This window comes from Nymphaea colorata, chromosome 7 (genome assembly GCF_008831285.2).
Source record: "Nymphaea colorata isolate Beijing-Zhang1983 chromosome 7, ASM883128v2, whole genome shotgun sequence".
NCBI lineage: Eukaryota > Viridiplantae > Streptophyta > Magnoliopsida > Nymphaeales > Nymphaeaceae > Nymphaea > Nymphaea colorata.
Window position 1 is genome coordinate 10,115,349 of NC_045144.1, and position 22,319 is coordinate 10,137,667.

The following is a 22,319-nucleotide window of genomic DNA, read 5'->3' on the forward strand; positions in this document are numbered from 1 at the left end:
CCTGTCCGTCGCTGGCTGCCGCCGGACACGACCGGACGTCGCAATCCGTCGTCGGAAGTTGTCACCGTCACCCGCCATCTTTGCCCACGATCTGCTGCAGCTGCATAAACCCTTATAGACCTCGTCGGGTGAAAGGGAGAAAGAAAAGTCGAAAATGCTGAAATCTGGTTTTCTTTAATGGGTTTTTTTTGTTCGGATCGGGTCTGACCCAAACCCGATCCAGACGTATCCAAGGAGTATCCGTGTCGGAATTCCGATATCGGAGTATCGATAACCCACTTATCCGTGTAACATAACAACCCACCAACCAGGGGCAAAGGCAGGGGCTTTGGCTTCAATTTTTTTTTTTTTTGCTTCCGCACTTGTTAAAATTTTGAAACTATAATTCAGTTTCCTCACAAAAAATCTTAGCTATGCTCCTACCACCAACCGAGTCTCATGTAATAAGTGTCATAAATATTTCAAATGAGTTCTTAACAAACCTAATTAAGCTTATGCGGGTCAAGCATGCACGACCCGAGCTTGAGTCATTTTAATTTATCGAGTTTAATAATTGGACCAATATTCTGGTGCACGATTACTTGCTTACTGTTATCCAACTCCCTAGGTGGGGGGCTAAAAATATTTCTGTTTTCATAAACTTTTAAGTTTTTAATTATTTTTAATTAAAGATCAAACTTTTAACAGAGCTATGGAATATAATTTTTAAAAAATAAGAAAAACATTTTTTTAAAAATTTACATGTAAATAAAGAAAAATGAGGGCAGGGCCCCCTCTTGGCTCTGCCCTTGATTTGATGGACAAGAATACTTGTCATCAGCCTATAAGTATTATTGGATAACATATATACGGATGGAGCCAGGGAGGGCCACGGCCCCTCCTCAAATTTTGAAAGAAAAACAAAAAAAAAAGAATTAGATGTATAATTTTGAAAGTTCTTTAATTTGTCTCTACATAAATTCTAACCCAAAGAAGAAATGTGTAGCTCCGCCCGTGAAAAGCCAGATCCTAAATGAAGTACGAAAGCATTAACAAATAATGGAAATCTAAGAACCATGCTTTTGCAATCTGAGATTCATCCAAAATTTGTGCATCTTAGATCGAAACTAGGCCTGGGCGTCCGCCGGGCCGGGTTCGGGTCAAATATTTTTTTTATCGAGTTATCATTCTCTATGCCCGGCCCGGCCCGACGGCCCGTTAGGTCTTCCTTCTTCCGCCGCGCCCTCCCTCCCCTTTCTCATTTACCCGTTCGTCGTCGTCCAGCTTCGCTGGGTTCTTCCATGGCTGCCGTCAACAGCGTCGTCGTCCAAGTGCTAAGCAGAGTAGAATAGAAGAAGAAGAAGAAGAGGGAGAAGTGGAGGCAGAAGGGAAGAGCTATGTCGTTCTTGACCTCCTCCATTGACCTCCTCCATTGACGGGGTGGAGGATTTGTTGATCATCTTCTTGACCTCCTCCATTGACGGGGTGGAGGATTTCTTGATCATCTGCGGCCTGGTCCTGACGCAGCTCGTCCATAGTCTATGGATCGTTTTCGGTGTTCATGGGCAAGCTGCTGGCCATGGGCCTCGACCCCCTCTTCATTGTTATCACCGGTAGCCTCGTCACCGCCATTCTGCTCTCCCCATTTGCTTTCATCATGGAGAGGTGACTTTCCCCTTAATTTGGTTTTTCCTTCCTTTGCTTTGATTTTTTTTTTTTCGTCTTTTTCGTTTGGGGATTTGATTTCCATGCACAGAACGGGCCCATCTGCCTCCGTAGCCCTTCGCCCTTCCTCTACTGCCCTTCCTCTACTGTTTACGATGGCTCGCACAAAGCAAACTGCCCACAAATCCACTAGGGGGGGAAGGCCCCCAGGAAGCAACTGGCCACCAAGGCCGCCTGAAAATCGTGCAGCGCTAGCGACCGGAGGAGCTAAGAAGCCTCATAGGTTCAGGCCCAAAACCGTCGCCCTTTGGGGTTGGAAATGGCGAAGATCACGTACATCACACACTTTGTTGCTGCATGGGAGAGCCACACTGAAAATCTCCAGCGGAAGGAAGAGGTCAGGGAAGAAAGAAGAGGTCGGGGAAGGAAGGGAGCGGCGAAGCACAAGGCTGCCCTGGTCGCCATTCGGGAATGGAGGGAAGCCGATGGGGTCGTTTGCAGGGTGGAGAGCGGATGAGGAGGAGGGAGAGATGATCGTGTGGGCATCGGGCCAACCCGGCAAGACCCGGCCCAGCCCGCCAGTTAACAAAAACGGGCCGGGCTGGGCCTCGGGCATGGTCGACCAGGCCCGGTACGCGGCCCGGTATGGGGCCCGGTACGCGGCTCGGTACCCGGCTCGATGCCCAGGCTTAGATCCAATCATGCAACCCAGGCTTGGCTCCTCCCCAAATAGGAAGTCAGCATGTCTTACATTTTCATCTTCCTTTCCCCCATTTGTCTCTTTTCTCCTTGAGCTTCACCTATAATTATAACGCCCTACCACAACAACAAAAATGACAATCATAGATGTTCAAAACCATTGCTCTATGGCGCCCAGTTTTCTGTCGCCAATGTGAACTTGTAACGGTGAAAATTCTGTTGCTAAAAATCTCATCTCTTAAACTAGTAGCGACAAAATTAACTGTCACTGTTTTTCTATACTTGTTGCAACGGCAGTTTCGGTCGCTTAAGTTTCCTTTTAGCAACTGAAGTAGCTACCTCTATTAAGTTCATACCTGTTTGATGCACATAAAAAACAAACACTGTGCAATGCGGATTTTTTTTTTCCAAATTTGTATAGTTTTCCCCTGCAGCAACAAATACGGAGAATTTTCCGTACATTTTTCGTTGGATTCACAAAAACTTCCCATGCAAAAAAGTCAGACATAAAGGGGTCCGATTTTTTTCACGAAAAATTTCTTTGACTATTGCTTCGTCCCGTACATCTCTCTCTCTCTCTCTCTCTATATATATATATATATATATATATATATATATATATATATATATATATATATAGTTGGGCCTTCTTCCTCTTGTTGTGGTTGTTTCTTATATATATATATATATATATATATATATATATATATATATATATATGTATATATATATATAAAGAGAGAGAGAGAGTTGGGCCTCCTTCCTCTTGTTGTGGTTTGTTTCTGCTTCCTCTACAGCAGCGAGTTTTTCCTCAGCAATGGCTCCTCAACATAGGTTTCTTCCTCAGTGAATCAAGTTCACTTGCTTCCTACGTCACATCCAGTAGAGTCTTCTCCTCCTACTCCTCGTGTCTTTGTTTCCTCGTGCCAGCATTGGCATTTTAGTAGTGCTCCGACCATCGTTTTCATGTACTTGACAACAGGAGCGGAGGAGCACCTAGGCTGTGGCCCCACCCCAGCTAATTGAAAAAAAAAATACATTAAAAAATTTTAGTTGCATAATGTATTTTTTTGAATTCGGATTTAGTTTGGCTCTACCCAAATAAGTTGGTTGGACCGTTTGGCCCGCCCTTGAAAAAAATCATCGCTCCACCCCTGCTTGACAATCAATTAGTGGAGCAGTTGACAATTAGAGACCAGTAGCTCTCTATCTTTCTCTTTCTACACCTCCCTCTCTCTGCCTTAGATTCACGATGGAAAGGTTCTAGTTATTGTGATGTATAAATTCAGTATGGGTTTGATTTATGGCCTTAATATTATACTTGAGGGGGGGGGGTCTTTCCCTGTTCCGTTTGTTTAGGTTTCTTGATCTGTTGGGGTTTCTGGGTTATTGATTTTTGGGAAAACTTATGCTACCATTAGTCGGATTTCTTCTATCATAAAACAAAGATGCATTAGCAAGTTCATACATTCTTTATGTTGTCACAATATTATTTTTGTGAGATTCAAGATGTTGGTAGACTGTTTTACAATGTTTCATTGACGTTATATGTTGTTGGGCTATATAAGCAACGGTTCAAAAATTTATTCATGGTAGGTTTTTCCAGAAGTTTTTTTTTTCTTGAAAAAAATTTGAGGCCATCAAACATGGCTTGGATTTGGAAAAAGTTAATTTCTTTTCATGCAAAAATTTTTCTGATTTTTTTTTTTTATTTTACCATGCAAAAAGCTTCATGTGCATCAAATAGGGTCTAAAAGATAGAAGTAACCATCGTCTAAGATCAACCTACACTGACAGTTTACAGAGTCGTCGAACATCAACCAATGTGACAGGATCTATTGCAGCAAAAAAAAAAAATCTTATGGACCGATTTAGCCATCAAGAAATTTCTTTTTAGTGACAGTTTTACAGTCTCCTTTATGAGGTATTAGAGATGGATTTTCCCATCACTTAACATGTAACCTGTAACAGATTTGGCTATCAAGGAAAATGGTATTTAGCAAGGATTTTGACGTGGCTTGATTATACAGCATTCAGCCACATCACCACTTTTTTTAGACATGGTTTAGGCATATATATATATATATATATATATATAAGAAACAAAAACAGTAAGATTTTTTATTATTTAGATATAAACAATTACACTGTTAATACCATCAGTTCTTGACCAACAAAAAAACCATGTACAAGCTTCTCTACAATAACATCCCCAAGCTGCATGAACCATCTGAATTTGCTATAATGCAACTTAGAACCAAGTGCAGTTACAGGGCACACACCATGATCAACAAAATAGACTGCATTCTCTACAACACTCTAAGCAAAAACATAGTTCAGAAGCTCAAGCTTTTCATGATCATGCCAATCAATATTTAATAAGTGCAAGCACCTAAAGCTCCAAGGCAAGTTGTTTGTTTGCAGCTTTCCCTTCCCTCTCATTTGTTAATTGCTTCATAGTAACATGCTTAGCACTATCCACCTGAAGGCTATGAGCTTTTGTGAAACCCTACAATTTCAAATGAATATATGTATATATATATATATATATATATATATATATATATATATATAATCTACTTTTTTTATTAGATGAGTGGTTGATAATAATGTTAGGACTGCTAGAAAGAGTAAATGAGATATTACATAAGAGTGGGAGAAGCCAAAGAGTCACCCTTCTTCTTTTGGGTAACAACAAAGGGCATCAAAAGGGACTTATTAAGACTTGTGCAACAAAAAGATTGAAAAGAGAAGGATATACTCATTTTCTTGTTGCATCCCTGCTTAAAGTCTAATGACTTGTTCACCTATGCTTGCAGCCCCAAAAAAGTTTTTGGTTTTTGGAATGCTCCAAAAAATAAGGTTTATTTTGAAATGAGAGAGAAAGGGATTCGTCTGTTAGTACGAGGATCGACCATTCCCGGTGCCTTTACCGGAGGCAATCAATCCAAGGGTTATGCTTATCTTTGCCGTATTTTGTTTCGGCTACAACATCTTTTACTCTAAATGCGGTGTAGTGTTTGAGAAAATATTACAAATTTGATGTTTTAAATCTTTGAGAAAGTTTTTGAAGAATCACTTGAGAGTGCAAAACATTTGTTTTGAGAAATTTTGAATTGACAAATATCACTTTGGAAACCTTTGGAGATCACTTTTGAAATCTCTTTAGTATTCTCTTAAGACTTTAAGTAGGTTTGAGATTTTGCTCTAATTTAGTTACCACCTAATTGAAACTTCATCTCATCTTTCTTAAGTTTTTTTAGAGAAGTGCTTGTGATCATGAGTGATGTTAAGTGAATGTAGAAGTATGGATGCATTGATCCTATAAATTAAAAGAAAATAATTAATTCCTATTATGACATTCATCTAAAAGCATTCATACCGCCATATATATATAATATTTTTGTTTTTATAATTGTCATAAATATTTTATTAAGAAAGAAAAGTTTTTGAAAATGAAATAGGATTGTAGACTATCCAACATGAATCCAATATTAGGTCATTACTTGAGTTTTGGTCTTAGTGAAGTCGGTAAATGAAAAGATCTTGAAAGAAAAAAATATTAAAAATATTGCAAAAGAAGAAAAACTTGAACATGAGAATAATAAGGAAAAAGAGAGAGAGAAAATAAAGAAATAAAAATCACAAAAGCAAGAGATTTAAAAGACCTTTTTGGATCCTGACCTTTCCAGAGAGTCCTAACCTTTCAAGAACATTTCCATAACTTTTCCTGAAAAAATACTAATGGCATACAATGACAATTGATCATTTTCATTACATAGATGGTCAAATTGGTTGATGGTCAGCATGAATGACATCTATATATATATATATATACATATGGAAACATATAATAAAGCTTGTAAAAAGGAATTGTAAATAAGAGAAGAATATTTTAGAAAGAAAGAGAGAGATTTTAAAATGGAATACACATATATATATTCATATATACGTATACAAGAGTTTATAAAAGATTATGTTAAGTCGTAAAGAGAGAAAGACAAATAGAGATTCATGTGCAAATATACGTATATAACATGTATATACGCATATGTTTTTATGAGTATTAAAATCAAGAAATGACTTAAAAAGGGCTGGAGATGAACTTGAACTCATACAAGAGCCTAACCTAAGTCTCCAAGGCCGCATTAGAGAGAGTATTTGCTTTTGAAAATAAAAAACATGGTTTCAAATATCTTGTATGTGAATATAAAATCATAAGTAATTTATTGGCTACAAGAGAATATATTTCTTCCACCATCGGAGAAGAAAATCAAACATACATTAAATGAAGAGCAATATAGGAAAGCACTTATTGGGGTCCCTAATCGAGTGATTAAGAAAGAAACTAAACATAAGAATGACATGAAAATGCACTTTAACATGTAGAAATTTGTGAGGGGCTTTCTCGGGTTGGACAAGTCTCAACCTCAAAAATCAACATAAAAATGAGGAAATCCCAAACCAAACATTCGTTCTCAATGTGCATTTGCTCATTAATTAAAGAAAAAGTAATTCATCATATATGGATATCATCTCAAGCATAAACAATAGATAAAGCATCATAGCAAGCATATTTTTGAGGAATAAATGAAGAAATGACATTTGTTTCACCTTGCTCATGCTCTTGGTGTGGTGCACTCAAAACATAGCTCTCGATTTCGGATAGAAAATCCTTTGAGCTTTCTTGCATGGCCATGGAGAGGTGGCAAGAGGAAATGAGAATAAAAATGGAGGATTACAAACCTCGAATATAGATGAGCCTCTTCCTTTGAATGATCTTAGGATCACCCCGAATGCAGCTCCAATATGATGAAAATGTCCCTCCAAGAGATCCCCTTGTGCTCTCTTGAAGAGTTTGGCTTGGTGAAGATTGCTCACAAGGTTGGAGAAGAAGAAAGAAATTGAAAGAGATGGCTAAGAAAAAATAAAAAATTTCAAGTGAGGAAGCATGAGAGTTTTCTTCGTGGTTGGCTCATGCCCAAGAGGGAAGATTGTGAGGGCATTTATAGAGAGTTTTGGAGTCAAAATTCAAAATTTGAAATTCAAGATTTGAATTCAAGATAGAAAAGTTTTGAAGTCAAAATTCAAAATTTGAAATTCAAAATTTGAATTCAAGAGGGGAGAGTTTTGGAGCAAAAATTCAAAATTTGAAAATAAGAAGGGCTGTTTAGTATATAACTATTTTTTATTTAAAATGCGTATAAAAAAATGTTTGTAGTTACAAATGGGTGGGCCGACTCCATTTTGAGTCACTCCGGGTTTGTTTTAAATCTGGATTGGGTTCAATTGGTCATCAATGAGTTCTAGCTAGCGATTTAGACTCAAAACACATCTTGGCATGAAAACAAAACATAAAACAAAGGGAAGGCCCGTGCATGCGCACACAGTGCTCATAAATTCAAATTTTGTTTTTTTTTTATTTTGGCTTTGGAATTTGAGTTTGGAATTCTCGATTTGGATCTAAACTTAGTTTTTGGATCTAATTCAGATCTGATAATTGGATTTTAGATTTGAATCTTGCTTCTAAGGTTGCGTTTTGAATTTGAATTGTGTGTTTGGGTTTAGACAACAGTTTAGAAATTCATTTTGGATCGAGTAGATGCAAATTTGTTTTGGGTCTAAAACTTAAATCTAAATAATAAAATAATAGTCTTTTTTGAAAAATTTGGGTGACAACAACCTACTATCTGAGCCACGAAGTGTTAGAGAAGGAAGCTAGTGGACTGCTGATTTAGATTCAAGTCATCTTTGTTCAAGTAAATACTCTAAGTACATATTTAAATGCCCTCAGTACATATTTAGAAACACAAATTGACCCATGTTTAGACATCTATGCAGATTTAAATCAATATGTTATGACTGATCATAAATATATACACATATATATGTCGCAAGGGTGTGTAGAGAAAGCTAGTGCAGAGACTATCGTGGACTAGATTATTGTTGGACTTCTCTTGAAGTATACAAATCTGCGGGCTGATCGGGTAAGTAGACCTTATATTTTCAGGTATGGAATATCCATCCTTGAATGAAGCATTGGTATATGTAGATATATATAAAGATATGTGAATGTATATGTATGTGAAATAATATATATATATACATATATATGTATAGATGCTTTCGGTAATATGCAAAGTTCAGCATGCATTTGTCGTTGAAAAGAGAATGATGTTATTCATACCAAAGTCATCTTAAAACGGCTGTAGTATATAATTTTGTGAGATAGGTCTACTAACTTTAAGGAAAACAGAATGAGATAACATTGTTTATGTATGTTTGTATATATGCCAATCATATAGATATATCATAGTTAAGATAATATGGTTCTCACATGTATCTGAGATGGGATAATACGACTCTTACATGTATATATGACAATTATATGGATTCGAGATGAGGTAATATTGTTTTTTGCCTGAATATATATGACAATCATATGAATATACCAGAGATGAGATAATGTTGTTTTTGCTTGAAAAGACATGGCAGTCATCTAGATATATCAGAGATGAGATAATACAGTTCTTATATGTTTGCATGACAATCATATAGATATATCCGAGATGAGATAATACTCTTTTTGCTTGAATATATATGATAATCATATGGATATATCCGAGATGAAATAATACTATTTTTACTTGAAAATGTATGACAATCATATAGATATATCAAACATAAGAAAATAAGGTTCTTACATGTATATATGACAATCATATGAATATGTTTGAGATGAGATAATATTGTTTTTGATTGAATATGTATGACAATTATATGGATACATCTGAGATGAGATAATGTTGTTTTTACTTGAAAATATATGGAAATCATATAAATATATCAGACATAAGATAATATGGTTCTTATATATATATATATATATATATATATATATATATATATATATATATGACAATCATATAGATATAAGCAAGATGAGATAATACTGTTTTTGCTGCTCATACATATGTACATTCAGGCTACGTTTGATGGCCTGGATTTTTTTGAGGGGGAATTTTTTCAAGGAAAAAAAACCCTGGTAAAAATGCAGAGAGGTAAATTTCCTTTTTCTTGTTGTAGACCATGTTTGATGGTCTGGAATTATTTTTCATGATAAAAAATTCATAGTTTGATAGACAGGAAAATTTTTTTATGGAAAAAATTTTTGACTGTTTAATAAAATGACGATCAAATTAGATGGTTTAATAAAATGACGATCAAATTGGTTCTGGACATCTTTCTCTCATATTTGGAATCAAGGTATCATGCAATGTTTGAGAAAACTAGTTACATTTTTTTGGCATTCATGATCAGATTAATCAAATGAAAGGGAGTGAGGAAAATTGGAGAAGCCTGTGAGAAACAAACGAGGATGCAATAAAGTTTGAATGGTGCACTGCTTTCCACAGGCACAATATAAACGATACAGGTGGAGGGGGATCATAGCATTGCACTTAGAGTTTCAGCTCGAAAAGAGGGGAAAACAAGGACTTCAATCTCTGCACGTTTTGGAGAAGACGATTAACAATAGAGAAGAAGAAAATGCAAGGTTGTAAGAGATTTCCCCTTCTTTGAGATCACGAGGTAGCAATGGGTTCGATTTGGCGTTACCTGGAGAAGTCGACAGAGAAGAGAAGAAACCAATTTCTTCTCTATGTATTCTGCAATCGTGGCTGGGTCCTCTCCCCGTGTAATGGAGTATTTCCTTTCTCTGCACGATCTGAAGAGCCAACAAAGAGGAGAGGTCGATCTCTTCTCTGAGGTCGTCACTCTTCCTTTTTATGGTTTCCGTTGAACAGTAATATGGAGGAGGGAGAAGAGGGCAATGGAAGAGGAGCGAGATGGCCCTAATAGGCAGAAAAATAATCGTCGAAAAAAGTCGAACCCTCACGGGTCAGACTTTTTTCTAGGGAGAATTTACCCTGAAATCGAGTTTTTAGGGGGGGGGGATTTTTCCTCCGTTTGATGGCGCCGGTTGAATTCGTACAAAAAAGGAAATTTTCACTCAATTAACAGTATTTTTTGTGGCCATCAAATGTGGCCTCAGAGATACATGGACAATCTTATGGACACATTTAAACATCGATAATGTTGTTCAGGAAAATATTATACTTCAAGTATAAATGAAATGGAATTAGGAAGTTGTTCTCCTCGAAGATATGCTGACCAGCAATGCCTGTATAACACAATCAAATCAAAGTGATCAGAATTGTGTATGGTAATGTTTTCTTTGGTGCCTAAACTTGTGGGACTTGAGAATTGTGCTCAAGGCTAGGCTCCATGAAGAATTATTGGAATATGTTTTGATATGGAAAATCCTTTGTTGATACATAAAAGAACACCAAATATGTCTTATGCTATGACATATGTGAGTGCGATTGGACTCTAGTGGTTGGTTTTGTCCCAGCAGATTATGGGGTGGCATGAGCTCACTGTGGTTGCCCATTCCTCTGTCTGCACTAGATTGCCCATGGGGTATTGTTGGGCACAAAGGCCCAAGATTGTGTTTATGTTTATGAGGAATGTGATGCGTCTCCTGGTACCTCAACCTCAGTGCTTAAAGAGGCCGATCTACCACTTGGGCTAAGGCTGGGTGGTTGGAACATATTGTAGTAGCGATGATATGAGATATCTCATGATACTTCACTGCAGGTTACCTTTGGACTTTGTGGACTACCTAGTGAAGATTGATCTTGGTCTGCTTGTGTTTGTGCCTACAGGAATTTCTATTGATGCTTGTCACTGTTACCATGTTTGATTGTGGTTAGACTATTGATGTACCTTTGCAACCTATAATGATCTGTGTTACTACATTTGTGGTAGTAACTTAGCTTTAGTGAGGCTTAACGTGTTAGCTCACAAGCGGTGGTCCCATATTTGGTGGTGGTTAAACTATTGGTGTATCTTTGCAACCCATAATAGTCTGCTACTACATTTGTAATAGTACGCTTAGTTTTGGTGAGGCTTAAGGTGTTAGCTCATAGATGGTTGTCTTGAGCTTGACCATGTCTCGTGTTGGTTAGACTAATGATGTGTCTTTGCAACTCATAATGATATGTGTTACTGCATTTGTGATAGTAAGCTTAGCTCTGGTGAGGCTTAAGATGTTAGTTAGCTCATAGGTTATGGTATTGTGTTTGACCATGTTTGGTGGTGGTTAGACTATTGGTGTATCTTTGCAACCCATAATGGTCCCTGTTACTACATTTGTGCTAGTAAGTTTAGCCTTGGTGAGGCTTAAGATTTTAGCTCACAGGTGGTAGTCTTGAGCTGCATACTAGTTTTCATTTGATATAACTATATATCTGTTTTGCCGAACCGTGCTCTACCTATGATTGGATACTTCTATAGTCAGAAAAATCTGACTTTTTTTTTCTCTTTTATCTCTACAAGTAGTTCTTGATTGATTGTTGGCTTTTGGACGGACTCCCTCTATTTTGCAATAGACTAGCATTGGCACTCTAGGCATTGAGTCGAGTTTGGAGATTTTTGTGACTTTATTTTCATTGAGTCGTAGTTTTTTGTTTGGGCTCTACATGGGTCCTTGTGACATCGTTCTTCTCGTTGGGTCTGTTTATGCTTTGGTCATTATTCAAGATTGATTTGACTTTTAAAACTTGATGTTCATTCTACAATATATTAGGTCATGACTCCTTTAAATCCTGCCTAGACTTGAAGCCATATCGAATGAAACAAAAAACCTTTGACAAAAAAGCATTGGTATGATGGAAAGTACACTTGAATGAGGGATCAAAGGAACACAAACCTCATTTGGAATATTAGATGAGAACAATCTTAGAAGAACTCCCAAGTGAACATGTGTCAACTCGAAAAATAATGGGGTTGTCACCTACAAGGTTTTCTGCAGTTATTAGCTGAGAGAAGAAAAAATGAGAGCCTACATAGTCACCAAACTAAGAGCTATTGTGCCCAAAAGCAGCTGGTACAATTTATTCTGCCAAAATTGAACATAGTGACCCTTTTCCTCTATCAAGATAATGAAATCAACGCATACCATGAAGAGCTACAACATATCTATTAGAGGGTAAAGGAAAAGAGGTCATTTTGTATCTTCATAAGTCACCAACTTTTTTCTCAAGACTTTGGAAGGATAATTGACTGGTTGGGATTTTCAAAGTAGGAATTTTATGGTATTAAAATAGCAATGCAGTTTTAGGAAAGTCTATAAATTAAGAAAATATACTACCAAATATTATTGTATAGGATCAAAGGAAAGGCATGAGTAAATGTTGTCGGAACAATGCAATCCAGGAAAAGAAGATGGCTACACAACTAGGGCTGCACAACGAGTCGAGCTACTTGAGCTCGACTCGTTTAAGCTCGACTCGTTTAATAAACGAGCTGCTTATTTCGTTAAACGAGTCGAGCTTGAGTTAACGAGTCGACTCGTTTAACTAATCGAGTCGAGTTCGAGTTCACTCAAGTGGGCTTGTTAAAACTCAACTCAACTCGATTAGTTAATGAACCGATTTTTAAAAAACCGGTTCAGAAGCTTATCACGATTCACACAGGCGGGAAAGTTTCAAAGTTTTTTCACTTTTAGGGTTTTGTTTTTTCGTTCTCCCTCTCTCTCCGACTCTCCCTCTCTCGCTCTCTCCGTCGTCTCCGACTTCTTCTTCTCTTCTCCTGTTCTCCGCCGACCGCCTGTGCTCTCTGCTCTGCGCTCCTGCCAGCTGCCGCCCTGTCGTCTCCGACTTCTTCTTCTCTTCTCCCGTTCTCCGCCGACCGCCTGTGCTCTCTGCTCTGCGCTCCTGCCGGCTGCCGCCCTGCTTCGCTCGCATACCTCTGCCTGGCGCCTGTGCTCTGCGCTCCTAACCTAAACTAGAAGCCATTCCCTCTACCCGAATCCGTCATCTCGTGGTCGTGGTTTCCTTAGGTTGTCATCTTCCTCTTGCCCCTCTCTTCCGCCCACCATCTTCGCATCCTCAGCCCGGCAGTCCGCTTCTTCCGGCTCTCAGACTCTCAGTACTCCCTTCCGGTGGAAACATCGGTGCCTGAGGAATCGACGCCAGAGGCCGTGCATCACCCAAATTACTTTGTAGGTGATTTCATTCTTGCCTCTTGACTTTCTTCCAAGGTATTTAGGCTGAATCTCATGAGTTCATATGTACTAGAAATGCATCTAAGGTAATGCACGAAAATGTTGTAGACTTTTGATTGACTCGTTTTATGGCCTTCTGGAAAATGTTCATGCTTGTTTACGGTTTGTGTTCTATGTTTGTCTACGATCTAGTTTCTCTTTATTGTTCTAACTTTCTAATTGCCTGGTTTTGGAGATTTAGATGTTTTTAGATCATGAATGCCATGGTGCCTTTGCTGTTTTAATGAGTGGGTTCAGGGAGAGAAGGTTATGGTCGATGAAAACCATATATTCTACTGAAGGGTTTTACTGAAGAATGCACATTTGTGGTGCTCAGTCACTTTCATTAGCAATGATTTGACTAATATATTGCTGAACGTATAAGCTTTTAAGTTCTTAAGTACATTGCAAGTTAAGATTAACACGTACAAAGCTCCTTGTCATGTTGGCATGAACCAATGGTTGTATATATTTTATATATACTAAATGCTTAGATGGTCTTGGCTCTGTGGCTCTTAACCTGGCAACTGAAGTTGCTGTTCCTTGAGGAAAGCGTTAATTAGGCTGTTCGAAAGTGTAGCTTTTCCAAACCATGGTGTAAAAAACGGTTTTCTTTTTTTTAAGAAAATACCAATACTGTGTGCCGCCTGTATCACTTTGTTTTTCAATTCTAAAAATTTGCATGAGGAACATATTAGGGATAAATAAATAGTAACTATCAGCTAATGTTTTTCTTACCTTATGTGCTGTTTTGTTCGTGATGATGATTTACAAGAGTTCGTTATTTTAATTTGTGATGGCAGTTTGTCGAGTTTTTATTTACATACAATAACTTGCATCACCAGCGGATAAGTGGCACTGGGTTGTCTGGGCAGCTGCCTGACTTTATTGTGAGCTGGACACAACTGGAAAGATTGTAAGTTTTATAAGCTTCATCAGGAACTACTGGCGCTTCTTCGATAATTATTTTCTGATATTATTTTGTCTCAGAGAAATCCAGGGCACTAATCTGGTGGGTCCAATTCCAGCTGGCATCAGCAAATTGGAAAATCTAGAGCAGCTGTACATTTCCTTATAAACTTACTCAATATTTAGTTAATGTAATTTTGTCACAATATTTACAATTTTGGAATCCCACCAATTACAGGAGGATCAGCGACACTTGGAACAAGTTCAAAATTCCCTGATTTGAGCAGACAACACCACTTATCACGCTTGTGAGCTTAATTCCAACATTGTCTCTCATGTTATGGATCTACACTTTCTACATGTCAAGGGACTGAGCTAAGAGATTGTGATTATATGGTTTAGGATATTGAGGAACTGCTTGCTATTTGGTCAAATCCCTGATTATATTGGTCAATTCAAGGCCTTGAGAATACTGTAAGTGAATGACTAGTAAAGGAAGTGAACTAAACTGAAGGTTCTCAGTAGAATATCCCCTGCTGTTTCTTGCATAGCTTACTTGGCTTTTGTTTCCTTGCAGGGATCTAAGCTTTAACAACCTGACTGGTGGAATACCAAACTCTTTACAATTCCTTTCCCGGTTACAGTTTGTGTACATAAACCCATTTCAAGTGTTAACATTTATGGATTCTTTTCTATGTACTAACAGAATAGTTAGCAATATTAACATGATAAAATGGTGCATGTTTTTTTATTTTTTGGTGCAGGTATCTGACAAACAATAGCTTATCTGGCCCTGTACCTGGTTGGATACTGGGGACTAGCGTGGAAGTTATGTGTTTTCTTCTTAATTATTCCATTCTTCTCTTTAGTTTAAGAGCACTTCAAGTCTCCATATCTTTCTAGTCGATGTTTTGGCTTGCCTGCCTCTGAATTAAATATTGACCGACTCATGCCTGAGCTTGAGCTGGTTCCAACCGAAGGCCATCAGATGAAAACTGGTTAAATATGAATAAGATGTCAAAAAACAATCATTAGGAACATGCTATGACAAAAGAAGGAGCAACTCCAGCAATTGCCTGTAAATGAATATCTTATGACTGAAATGCACTTAACGATTACTTTACCTATGAATATGGAAATTCACACTGTGCAGTGCTCTCATCCACCCATCAGTTACTATTTCTTTGACTTCCATTTAAAATTTTGCTTTATGTCCGTTAAATTGAAATTTCTAAACACAAATTTTTTCTCTCCTGCCTTGCTTTAGATCTGGTGTTTCTTTCATATTGATGTTGCCAATGTTGTGTGTCAACTTTTAGAAAGCACTAGCTGCATTTTGTGCGTGCATGTGTGTGCGCATATGTACTTATTTCTGATTTCAATATGGTAAGTCTTGCAGGTGGAATAATTTTTCTGCTTCTTATGTTTCTATTGTTGTGTAATAATTCATTCTGTAACTATAAATGCAGTAATCCACTTGTATGGCTGTGGTAAAAATAAGTGAAACATCTTTCTTCACATTACCTGCTTAGTATTGAATGTTGTGCAAAAATAATTTTTGATAAAGTTCTGGACAGTCTTTAAGCCTTATCCTTTCATCATGGTTGGTTAGCTTTCTGGCTTTTTTTCTTTTTGGGAACAGTTACCGATGTAGCTGGAGAGGTGGTTGAGATTGGTCTTGGAGTTCAGGGTTTCAAAGTTGGCGACAAAGTAGTTAGCAAGCTCAAATTGTTGGTAATCCCAGAGCCATTTTTCACTTGGATTCTCATTCGTAAACTAACATGGATGTAAGCAAGTAAAATTGTGTAAAATGTTGTTTGTTGCTCTTGGAACTATCTTGGAGCTCTTAGGTTGGTAAATTTTTAACAAAATGTTTTTTGTTTTCACAGTGATAAACAAATCTGGCAGTTTCTCTCATGCCACTGTCTTCTATATCCTTGGATTTGCTTGATTCTATATGTCACTATTTTGTGTAATTATCTGGGAAATACATTTATCAATGGGGTTTTAGGAGTTTAGTGTTTTGATTCCTGAATGTTTGCTCCCGAGCATGTCCTTGAGTTGGTGATTAATTATGTATCTGTATTACATCTGCAGGAATTTATCATCAAACAGTCTTCAGGGTGTTTGCATTCAGGGATATTTCTGATAACAAGAATACAAGATCATTGGCTCCATTCCACCATCCATTGGAGATTTGGAACACCTCCTCAATTTTTTAGCTTTAACATTTGATAAGTGTAATTATCAGATAAATGAATTTGATTTGTGCTACTTCTGTTTCTTATGTTAATCATTATTTATCATGCTTTTAATCAAGCTTTAAACGAGCTCGATAAGGATGAGTAATATTAGTCGAACTCACTTATTCGAGCCTTAGTCGAGCTCACGTATTCGAGCCTTAGGCGAGCTCGAGCTCGAGCTCAACAAGTATGGATGACTGTAAACGAGCTTATCGAGCTTAATCGAGCTCGAGCTCGACAAGTATGGATGACTGTAAACGAGCTTATCGAGCTTAATCGAGTCGAGCTCGAGCTCGACAATTGACTATCGAGTCGAGTTCGAGCCAGGATAGTCGAGCTTTAATCGAGCTCGAGCGAGCCGAGTCGAGTTCGTGTCATACTTAGTCGAGCCGAGTTCGAGCTGACCGAGCTCGGGCTCGACTCGGCTCGTGTTCAGCCCTATACACAACTATTCAACAATGATGGAACTAGGTTAAGAAAAACCAATGTAGAACCAGTGTCATGTTGGCCTACAAACCATCTGACCATCCAATTCACCAATACTCGCATTTGTCTAGAGCCTAACCATACAAAAAAATAACATTTTATATCATTTAATAACATATACAAAAAAATTGAGATCCCATTCCAAGTATAGAAGCATGTTGGGTGACAAAAAAGTTTTAGGTTTATGTACCTAACTTTTCCTAGAAGATTGCAATCATATAATCAGGAGATTGAGTCAAAAAGTGTTTTTCGTTATGCCTTGAGATGTCATGCAATGTTCTTCGGCCTTGTTTCCAACAATATTGTAATGTATCTATTTCCTAATAATTGACATAATTTAGATGGATGGTAGTAAGCTCATCCTACCTGATGCCTCATTCTATTATCTTAGTTTAGTATACTCTTGCAATAAAGAGAGAATATGCATCTATGAACCATTATAATAAAAATAATAGAATTAGTTATTATATGAAAATTTGAACTGTTATATAAAAACGAATGAAAAAAGGTATTGTGCATGCAGAATGAAAAAAGGTATTGTGCAGGCATTATAATCCTATATTGTCTTCTAGGATGTAGTCTTAGCTGCCAAATTGTCTATCATTGATGCAAGACAGCAATAAATTTTGGACTATCTATAAGAACTGCTCTTATCAGCTTCTTAAGTGCAGTTTTGAACTGCATAGCATTCAACATGTATTGTCATACATTCATACTTTATGGCGTGCACCATCATAAAAGTTAAAACTGCACAGACTTTTGGTGGGAAAGAGAGAGAACTCACCAAATAACATATCTTCTTTAGTTGATTTCAAGTTTATTTACTATAAAAACTTGAAAAAGAAAGAAGATAAATTAAAGCATAGCCATAACATAGCAATTGTTTACCAAATAAAACACACTCTATTTTCTTAATATTATATATATATATATGTGTGTGTGTGTGTGTGTGTGTGTGTGTGTGTGTGCGCCATTGAAAACTGGTTCATAACAAAACAAAAATGAAAGCATCGTCAATATTGTATGATCTATAATGCACTTAATAAAGTTCAATTAGTTTAATAAACACCAAAATAGAACAAGTTCAAGTTTTAAAACTGATCAAAAGTTCAAAAAGAAAACATATAGTAGCTCCTCCTTCCATAACATGATGATATCTAGTGATGCATAACCTATAGTAAGTAAAAGTAGAATGTAAAATGAATAATAAACTTGTGATTTTACTTTAGATTTGGAAACAAACTTCTGAGATATGTTTTCAAGTAGTTGAGTTGAAACCGTTTGAAGCTGAGTCTGTGCAACTTAAGATGTTACTAATGTTGCTATGCATATTCAATAAGCATAAACTATACATGCTAAAGTTATGAAAAGATACAATTAATTGAGCTGTTTGTGAATTTAAATGGTTATTGTTGCTCTTCATATGTGTTTTGATGAAAATTTCAGTTTTGGTAGGCTCTAAACCATGACCTTTTTACCTAATTTACACAAATCTGACAAATAAAGATGTTAGATAACTTATGTTTAATAAAAAATTGACAACATTTTCAGCATTTTACCCATTCATGTTTCATGTTGAACATGAGTATAACATAACTTTTAGTTCCTGAGGTATGTAGAAACTTATATTGTGCATGATTAGCTTTGTTCCTTTTGCTAATAGCCTAGAGTAACATGACAAAAAAAACATAAGAATGTTAATGTTAAATTAGCATGTTCACAGATATTATGAAATAACTCACTTGTCCTTTAGGTGAGTTCCAGTATGCCAATGACCCTTCTTATTGTTCTAGATAACTCTTTTATCAAGACACACATGATCTTTATCACAATCAAAGATCATAGTATTCTTTCTTCAGTTTGCACTTTAAAATTTTTTCCATTGGTCATTCAACTTCTCCATATCTTGGTCTCATGCACTTGGTTCAAGGTGAATTTTGTGTTATTAACAAAATGAACATGTAACTTAACTTTTAAATGCCTATATTAAAAATATAAAACAAATGACATTTATTATTACCAAAATAGAGTCCCACATATCCTTCAAATTAGCCAGAACAGCTTCTTCCAATTTATGTCAAGAGTTGCTAAACAGCCATTGTAACTTATTGTACTCAAAAAATTTGATAGCATTAACCTTTATCATCAATTGTTTGCCCAAATTTTTTGCACGCTACAAGCAACTTGATTTGCTTTTTTGGTACATCTAAATAATAACTTTTCCCTCAATCTTTACGCTTACAACTCATTGGACTTATTAATTCACCAAACAAAATATATTAGAGTATTTATTTGATAAAATGTTATTACAAAATCTAAAGCAACAAGGTTACTTCCAATGAATTGGTACATTGTTTAGGAGGTGGAGTTTGTTTCATCTAATATGTTGGTGTACAAGTTTATGTATTACACAAATAATGTTATAACACTACATATTACAACAAACACATGCAATAAAAGCAGTATATGTCACATTCATAAGAAAAATATTATATGCCACAGTCAAATACTATTAACCAAGAGCATGCCATTTATTTTGGAAGTCATTTGTTCATATTCAAGCTGTTCACTTTCTTTTCCATCTTCAACAGATATGCTGACTTAAGTTGATTGCATATCAGCCCTCACCCAATTTTATAAGTTCTCACTATAGAAAGGATTGTGATGCTTCATGGTAGCCAGACTATTTCCTTCAACGAAGTCATATGGGCCATATCATATATACTTCTAGGTATTGAGTCGAGGACAATTTTGACAGTATGGATTAATGAGATCTTGCATAGACATATAGTTTAATATTGTGGGTTGTTACAAAAAAAACATAAAAGGAATAAGCACTTGAATCGTTTTGATTTATATATTTGTTGAGCAAGTAAGATGTGATTGTAAATCATGACCAATCATCCATGCATTGGATTAGTTTCTTGGGCCTGAATGCACAAAAATCAAACATGAGGCACAACTGCATACAAGCTTATGATTTTTTTTATGAAATGGAGTTCCAAAATTTATAGGTTGAGTGTGTTTTCTCATGAATAGATCATGAACTTAGTTTTAATTTTTGCTATAATTTCATAATTTGGTTTTGTTTTCCTACCATCATATCTCCAGGTTTTCTTCTTTTTTTCCTCTTAACTGATTTGAAGTATGGTGTAGATAATTCTTTTCAAGTCCTATAGAAAGGTACCACCAAAGATGAAACTTTGGATGTGATGGCTTATATCCACAAACTATGCAAAGGCCCATTGGTGAGTGTTTATTTTCACTGCTTTTTGAAAAACACATCATTGAAGCATCCATAATCCAATTGTCAATGAGCATATGCCCAAACAGTGCTTGTTACTATTCATCCTATCCAAAAAGTAGGCACTATAGAAGTTGGGGTTCAAGATGGACATCTTTTAGAGGTAACTTACAATAACATTAATTTCACCATTCTTCATAGCACTCTCTTTCCTTTGTTGAATGTGGTTATTTAGGGCAAATGGTGTAAATGATACACACTCATATCCACCATTCAACTTGCCAATGCACATGTATATATGTCTTGGAGTAATACCAGTACCTGGCACTAACTCTTCAATTATTTCTTGAGTGTGTGTCACTAGCAAGTGACATAAGAACTTGTTATCATGCATGAAGTCAATATATTATGTACCTTGCAGCTTTGCCTATAACAAGATGTGCAGGTTGTCGACTGTAGGATCCCAAGAGATTGGATATTTATTCGTTTTCACTTCACTAGTAGATGCTTCTTTCATTTAGTTGGGTTGGGTAAAAGGAGTGGAGGAAGGAGTAATGGTGTTTGGTAAGCATATGTCCAAATAAAAAAGGAAAATGATTTGTTAAAAATCTGCAGGTCAAGTGCCAGAATTGGTGAGAGCACACTCAAAGCAAGCATTTGTTATAGAAATTCAATCACGATGCTTTTTGAATGTCTGCTTCTTGTTTGGTACATCAACACATGAGCTCAATGGCACTTGTGGCATGCCTTTTTTTCCCATTGGCATGTCAAGACCCGAGCTCAAAGGCATTTATGGAACGTCTAAATCTTATTTTCTGACTTCAACATCTTCCAATTGACTTCAACATCTTCCAATTGACTTCAGTTTGCCGTCTATGGATTTACTATGCAACTAAGTTCACCTAAGTTAGAAGTCCTATCCAGCTCCTCTTCCTTCAAAACATCACTATCCGGGTATGTATCTTTTGTTTAACCTTAGACCTACATGTCTGAAAAAAATCCACAACCCACTCCCTCAAAAAAAAAAAGAAAAGGAAAAGCCCATGAGAGATTTGTGGCTTTTACATTCACTTTAGATTGTAAAGCCATGGATATGAAATCTACTGTTCCCATATGATAAATTCTCATAAACATCTATATCTTCAAATTTCATCACGTATGAGAAATTTAATATATATCTTTTAACATAAACTAAAACACATCATGCATGTACTTGTACTAAGTAGGTAATGCTGCACTTTGGGCTACAATGCACCTTCTTCAAGATTTCAAAAGGACCCACATATCTTGGCCTCAATTTTCTTATTGGAGGCTCTGACAAATATGTAGTCACCAACAATGAAAGTACCTATGGCTTTGATCAGAGTAACTTTTTTGTGAACTATCAGGAGCCAATACTTTAAAATCCTAACTTCTTCCATAAATAATGAATTTTCCAACTAAATGTCTCCCATTTAGATCCACCATAATGGGGGGTGACATGGTTTACCACACAAGGCTTCAAAGTGCACCCATTTAAAACTTGAACTAAACTGTTGTAATCAAACTTTGCCAATTTCACATGTTCATCTCAACCTCCTTTCTTTCCAGCTTACAAACTCGCAAAATATCTTTTAATGTCTAAGTGGTTACTTTTCATTACCAACATGTAAGAGTGAAAGGTTATAATTAAATTCAATTTCGTTCAGAAAAGCTTGAAGCCTAAACATGCCAGTCGTACCATCATCATATAGTTTGTGAATCTAATTTGCCAACAACGTTCGAAAGTAGTCACGGTGTTTATATCATCCGTTGGAACACCTGGCCAGTAGTATAGAAGCATCCGTAACAGTGAACTAAATCCAACCGTTGCATGTAAAGGTCTCAGCATCGACTCACTACAACAATAGATGCAAACGGTTTTTGATAAATCTCGTTCACAATTACCTTCAAGCAGTCTACATCCCTAGAAACAGGAAGGTTATATTTTCTTTCTGAATCATTCGCG

General features: G+C 36.6%; 1 protein-coding gene across 14 annotated transcripts; it reads left to right on the forward strand.

Annotated features, from left to right (window-relative positions):
* Window positions 1–1,383: 1,383 nt before the first annotated feature.
* On the forward strand, window positions 1,384–16,674 carry LOC116257365 (uncharacterized). 14 transcript variants are annotated; one of them, XR_004173371.2, is made up of 9 exons: window positions 1,505–1,644; window positions 14,254–14,366; window positions 14,441–14,512; window positions 14,598–14,667; window positions 14,762–14,833; window positions 14,937–15,008; window positions 15,124–15,187; window positions 16,002–16,093; window positions 16,457–16,674. XR_004173371.2 is itself a non-coding variant. In XM_031634012.2 (2 exons), the coding sequence occupies exons 1-2, from the start codon at window positions 1,541–1,543 to the stop codon at window positions 2,448–2,450; spliced, it is 819 nt and encodes a 272-aa protein (XP_031489872.1). In that variant the 5' UTR covers window positions 1,384–1,540; the 3' UTR covers window positions 2,451–2,622. The 14 variants fall into 14 exon arrangements, 2 of the variants coding, with proteins under 2 accessions (XP_031489872.1, XP_031489873.1); XR_004173369.2 differs by having other exon boundaries at window positions 14,937–15,002; XR_007573832.1 differs by having other exon boundaries at window positions 14,937–14,996.
* The last annotated feature ends 5,645 nt before the right edge of the window (window positions 16,675–22,319 follow it).